At 52.2% G+C, this 6,580-nt stretch overlaps 1 protein-coding gene across 1 annotated transcript; it reads left to right on the top strand.

Annotated features, from left to right (window-relative positions):
• The first annotated feature begins 923 nt into the window (after positions 1-923).
• LOC108803276 (hepatic lectin-like) lies at positions 924-6,033 on the top strand. The gene is made up of 7 exons (XM_018575109.1): positions 924-1,032; positions 1,381-1,497; positions 1,996-2,076; positions 2,238-2,297; positions 2,819-2,997; positions 5,289-5,395; positions 5,875-6,033. Exons 1-7 carry the CDS (start codon positions 924-926, stop codon positions 6,023-6,025), a joined length of 804 nt encoding a protein of 267 aa, XP_018430611.1. The 3' UTR covers positions 6,026-6,033.
• The last annotated feature ends 547 nt before the right edge of the window (positions 6,034-6,580 follow it).

Below are 6,580 nucleotides of genomic sequence, written 5' to 3'. Positions count from 1 at the left end.
AAATGTCCCGTTTTTCCTCCGGCCGGTCCGAGAAGTGAGACACAAAAGTTCCCACATTAGAGACTCAAATACCCCGAAACCAGAGAAAACGAGGAAAAATCCCAAATGAGTCCACCGCGGTCACCTCCTGACCCATGGGGGGAGGGGCATGTTTGCTGGATTTTGGGTCAGTATTGGAGAAGTCTGATATCGGATGTTGGCTGAAGTGGGGTCACCTGGGGGGAAGATCACCCCGAAGAACCGTACGAGGAGCCTGGCAGAACCGGGAAGAATTATTTCCATGGACTCCGACCTCCTCCAGGCAGAGACCCCGAGTTCCCTCTGTCCTCAGGAGTCACCAGTACAATCAGCCCCATGTGAGGGCCCTTTAAGGGATTTGTTTCCTTTTCGGGTCTTCGTGCCTTTAATTGGGTGGAGATTCTTCAATCAGGAGGCCAGGCTGGACCGCAGATCCCTCCTAAACCCTCCAGATTCTCTCTTCTGTGCCCCGAGTCCCCCCCTGGTCCCACTTTAGATGCCAGTCCGATGAGCGTCTGATGGGAGAACCACCAACTATTCTGAGTCAAGCTTGACGAGAGCTATTGTGGCCCCCGGGATCCTCCGCTACAGCAGACTCCTCCCCATATCAAACCCTCAACTTGCTTAAAGAGTTTTTTGCTGATGACGACTATTGTGAATGTAAATCCAGAAAAAGGTCACATGACAGAAGACCAGTGATGTGCGGCCTACAGGGGTCTACAGGGGAGTCCAGTTTTACAATGGTCAGTGCTTAGGGTGCACCTCATTCCCATAGTCAGGAGATGGTTCCTGGTGGCCCCGGGTCAGAAGATAGTGAAATGTCTATCGTCCATCCACCTGATGAGCTATGACATTAATCAATGTGTGGTTTCCTTGCAGTGCCCACGGTTGTGTAAAAGATCAGGATGGCGTATACCGACCTCACAATGCTCCACATATCAGAGGACATGGATCCGGGTAATGGTGGTCTGGGCGGTGGTAATATCTCCCATGTATTGGAGGACAGGGGTCCCGGTAATGGTGGTTTGGGTGGTGAGGGGGTGGTGGTAATATCTCCCATGTATTGGAGGACAGGGGTCCCGGTATTGGTGGTTTGGGTGGTGAGGCGGTGGTGGTAATATCTCCCATGTATTGGAGGACAGGGGTCCCGGTATTGGTGGTCTGGGTGGTGATGGGGCGGTGGTAATATCTCCCATGTATTGGAGGACAGAAGTCCCGGTGTTGGTGGTCTGGGTGGCAATGCGGTGGTGGTAATATCTCCCATGTATTGGAGGACAGGGGTCCCGGTGTTGGTGGTCTGGGTGGTGATGGGGCGGTGGTGTTGTACATGTTCTGAGCACTCTTCTGTCTTCTTCTGTCCAGTCACCAGAGAACCGAAGTGGTTTCAGCAGCCGGTCTCTTCTCGTTTCATCGTTCTTCTCTTCTGCGTCTGTGCCGGACTCATCATTGTGAACATCGTGGTCACCGCCTCCACCCGAGGTGAGGAAATCGCTCAGACATATCAGAACAGACATCACATTCCCGGAATATTCTCGGATCTTGTTTGGTGTTCGGTGGCCTAGAAAGGTGGAAACGGCTGATTTCTGCATTTCACCGCAATTGTACAGTTCCTGGAATATGATTGGCTGGATTCCGGAATGATATTCACCGATCATTCACTGTATATTCCCCGCCCTACGCCCATCACATCTTTCACCACAGCTGTAACGCACAATCACTTCCTTTCTCCTCTGAAGGACACCACCAGAGTTGAGGGGTTCAGGATACGGTGGACGCGGCACACTAGTTCTTGGTGCTGCCGATTTTCTTGGTGGACCTTTCATGAGATATAGAAGTACAATGTGCTGAGTAATGTGTCACTGGAACACTTCCAGGCGCCATCTTTATTCAGCCATCATCCAGAGTCATCATCTTCTTCCTGGGCTGGGATTGGACGTGTGGGTACAGTTACTGATTCCTGATTGCTCTCCGTTGCAGGTTCCGGGGGTAATGAAAGAAGTGTCTCCGCCCAGGACAGTGACGGCAGCGAAGGGTTTAATGGACAGGAAAACGGGAAAGGTGAGTCTCTCTGCCGCCTGGGGACGGATGTAATACCATTTAGTGAACCTGTTGGGGAGGTTGGGGATGGGAGGGGTGGGGGGTTACTGTCCTCCGGTGAGGGGTGTGAGGACTCTCCTCTGGTGAGGGGTGTGAGGACTCTCCTCTGTGTCTCTCTGTAGATGGATCGCAGCACGGACTGGTATCCAGGAACGGGGCGCACAGACTTCCTCCGGACAATGGTGAGTTTTGTTACATTGTTCTATTTCCTTATTTGGGGAAGGGGCGGAGCCTCCGTTAGATGTCCTGCCCCTATTGGGGGATTTCCTGCCTGTCATGAACGGGGACACACACAGGGGATGGGGATGGCGGATATTATGTCCGTGTCCCGGTGACAACCACACCTCACATTTCCTGTACGGTGTCACAGAGACAGGAAGTGAGGGACACTCTTCACAAGACAGAAACCTTTGCCCCTCCCCCCTATAAAAAGGAAAATTTGCTGGTTCCTATTGCACTAAACATTGTAATCTCTCTGCCCTGCAACCATGGCAATGGTAGACAGCTTTCCCAGGATCCTTATAGACCCGTTCACTGATTGGCTGAGCAGCGAGTACAAAGGCGGGTGACCTCTCTGCTCCGCCCAGCCGTGGGCATGAGTAGAACCAGCGTGCATGCAGATGATTGGACTCAGTGAAAATTCTCCACTCCTTTAGTACATATCTGAGGGGGGTGGGGGCGGGGCTCCCTCTAATTTCCCCAGTAACGGGGCGGGGTCTCCTCCTCCTAGAGACCTACGATGGCGCCTGTCCTGATGATTGGTCTCAGTTCCGGAACAGCTGCTACTACTTCTCCAATATGGCCAAACCGTGGACGGAATCTCAGAGGATGTGCCAGAGGAGGAAGGCCCGACTGACCGTCGTCAACACCCAGGAGGAGCAGGTCAGTGTCAAGGAGGAGCTAGAATGGGAGGAGCTAAAAGAGGAGGAGCTAAAATACCCAACCTCATACTCTACGTTGGTGGAGATATGGCCGCACGGGAGGATGGGCTATCCCCTCATATTTAGAGGCGGGGTCTGGACGGGACCAACCTATAAAGCGGGTGAGATGGACCATCCCCTCATATTTAGAGGCGGGGTCTGGACGGGACCAACCTATAAAGCGGGTGAGATGGACCATCCCCTCATATTTAGAGGCGGGGTCTGGACGGGACCAACCTATAAAGCGGGTGAGATGGACCATCCCCTCATATTTAGAGGCGGGGTCTGGACGGGACCAACCTATAAAGCGGGTGAGATGGACCATCCCCTCATATTTAGAGGCGGGGTCTGGACCAACCCATAAAGCAGGTAAGACTGGCCATCTACTCATATTTAGAGGCGGGGTATGGCTTTGACCAACCTATAAAGCGGGTGAGATGGGCCATCCCCTTATATTTAGAGGCGGGGTCTGGACGGGACCAACCTATAAAGCGGGTGAGATGGGCCATCCCCTCATATTTAGAGGCGGGGTCTGGACGGGACCAACCCATAAAGCAGGTGAGACTGGCCATCTCCTCATATTTAGAGGCGGGGTCTGGCTTTGACCAACCCATAAAGTGGGTGAGATGGGCCATCCCCTTATATTTAGAGGCGGGGTCTGGACGGGACCAACCCATAAAGTGGGTGAGATGGGCCATCCCCTCATATTTGGAGGCGGGGTCTGGCATTGACCAACCTATAAAGCGGGTGAGATGGCCCATCCCCTCATATTTAGAGGCGGGGCCTGGCTTTGACCAACCTATAAAGTGGGTGAGGTGGCCCATCCCCTCATATTTAGAGGCGGGGTCTGGCTTTCACCAACCTATAAAGTGGGCCCAAATTGGCCCTAAACGTAATGAAATGCAGATGGTGGGCGGGGTTAACAGTGGGAGCCGGGACCATAATGTTGGTAGGTATGTGTGCACCATGAGTTTAATACTAAAGATCTATCCACCTGCTCCGCCCCCCACCCCTCTGCCCCGCCCCCACCCATATGTCTCTTGTAATTGACAACAGAGGCTGTGTGGGGGAGCGGCAGCCAAACAGCCACAAAGAGGGTTCAGACTGGGCGCAGGAGGCGTTCTTCTGGTGGCATGTTTGTGGCTCGCAGCAGAAGGGGGTCAATGTTGGGAGATTGTGACCACAAAGGGTCAGAGTTTGAGACAGTGAGACAGAGGACCATTGGGTAAGACAGTGGGAGGAGCTTAGAGTGAGGGTTCAGGGCACAGAAGATTGGCTCCCGCACACGGCCCGAGCACTTGTTTCCATATGATGAGATGTGATCGGGAGGAGCTCTCAGCTTCCTGGGATATGGAATGTATTGGATTAGGAGGGCAGCCAAAAGGAGTCCATGTGTCATGTGGTGGTCTGAGCATGTCCTTGAGATAAGTCCATGTGGTGGTCTGGAATGGGTCATGGAGATAAGTTCATGTGGTGGTCTGGAATGGGTCATGGAGATAAGACCATGTGGTGGTCTGGAATGGGTCATGGAGATAAGACCATGTGGTGGTCTGGAATGGGTCATGGAGATAAGTCCATGTAGTGGTCTGGAATGGGTCATGGAGATAAGTCCATGTGGCGGTCTGGAATGGGTCATGGTGATAAGTCCATGTGGTGGTCTGGAATGGGTCATGGACATAAGTCCATGTGGTAGTCTGGAATGGGTCATGGAGATAAGTTCATGTGGTGGTCTGGATGGGTCATGGAGATAAGTCCATGTGGTGGTCTGGAATGGGTCGTAGAGGTAAGTCCATGTGGTGGTCTGGAAGGGGTCATGGAGATAAGTCCATGTGGTGGTCTGGAAAGGGTCGTAGAGATAAGTCCATGTGGTGGTCTGGAATGGGTCATGGAGATAAGTCCATGTGGTGGTCTGGATGTATCTAGGAGGTAAGCCATGTGGTGGCCAAGACTCACTAAGATCAAGGCTAGGATCAAACATTCAGCTCCCCCTTACATAGAGCAGCACACGCCTGTAAATGGCATGTGACATAACGATGGCTGTGCCATTCCATCACCAGAACACGTTGGCTCCTCTGCAGTTAGAACCGAGGAGGGGGGTGGGGCAGGAAATTTGGGCAGTAATAGGATTCCATCAGTGTGCCCGCACCCCACTACAACAATGTGCCCACCACTCGCCTGGAACCATCCCGGCAAACGCCTCCCAACCTCCTTCTCTCCATTGTTCTCATCACTTCTCGGCATTGTGTCCTCCAGGTTTTCCTGACTAAACTGGCCATGAAGAATCGGGTCTGGATTGGTCTGAGTGAAATAAATGGAGAGTGGAAATGGGTGGACGGGACCCCATTTTCCTCGACACCAAAGTAATGTCCTTATTGACTTCTCCTCATCTACATTTCTGTGTTAGAACATTCGAATTGTACGTTCTTCCTTCACCTCCAATCACAGGAGATCTCCGGGACTGGTCAGTGGTGGGACATTGGCTGCAGGTGTCCAGATTGTGCACCAATCATGAGATGAGGCCACTGTCCCCTCTTTCTCGGTAGCCCGGGGCCACAACACCTGAAGAGACCATAAGTTGGAGCTCCGCAGCCTTCTCGTGTTCCTCTGTCCGGGAAAACTGTCCCAACACTTCAGATAAGAGGTCAGTCCAGGAGTTGTGGGACTCTCTCAGTCCCCTGGAGAAGTCCTGTGTTCTTCTTGACTGACGGTCCTCTCACTCTGCTGTAGGTTGCAAGCTCGGGAATGCTCTGGAAGGGCTCCAGACAAGTTTACATTAGTGGCCTCCACATTTGGTGACCTCCATTGCCGGACTCTTCTTATATATGTTTCTTCCTTGCAGACACTGGGCCAGCGGCCAGCCGGATGAGTATTTCGGTCACGGTCTCGGTGGTGGCGAGGACTGTGTTCAGCTCTACTACAGCGGTGACTGGAATGATGAGCATTGTTCCCGCGCCTATCGCTACATCTGTGAGAAGAAGGCGGTCCAGTGACCGAAGCCTGGGGATTGGATGACACCTATTGAGGAGGAAACCTCGGGGACTTCCTGGAAGATCTGGACTGTCGTATACCTATAATATTCTCTTCATATCACCATAAATGATGACCTCCTCAGGGGTGCCATATACTCGGGGGAAGGACCTCTGACCAGGAGGGGAGGCATGGGGGTGTTCCTTCTTACCCGGGTCTGATCCTTCTGCACATTACTGATAAACCGCTTTGTATATCTGACGTCAGTCATCATCTCCTGAGACAGACAACCAATCCGATTGGACAGATCACATTATTTGCACTAACCTGATTAAAGGCCGATGAGGCTCAGAACGAATCTTGTGGTGTCTTCTGCTTCTTTAGTGTCTTCTGCTTCTCTAGTGTCTTCTGCTTCTTTAGTGTCTTCTGCTTCTCTGGTGTCTTCTGCTTCTTTGGTGTCTTCTGCTTCTCTAGTGTCTTCTGCTTCTTTAGTGTCTTCTGCTTCTTTAGTGTCTTCTGCTTCTCTAGTGTCTTCTGCTTCTTTGGTGTCTTCTGCTTCTTTGGTGTCTTCTGCTTCT

The sequence above is a fragment of the Nanorana parkeri genome, unplaced genomic scaffold (assembly GCF_000935625.1).
Source record: "Nanorana parkeri isolate BGI_ZX_2015 unplaced genomic scaffold, ASM93562v1 scaffold3561, whole genome shotgun sequence".
Lineage (NCBI taxonomy): Eukaryota > Metazoa > Chordata > Amphibia > Anura > Dicroglossidae > Nanorana > Nanorana parkeri.
Note: the sequence above shows the minus strand (reverse complement) of the source record. Positions and strands in the feature narration are given on the sequence as shown.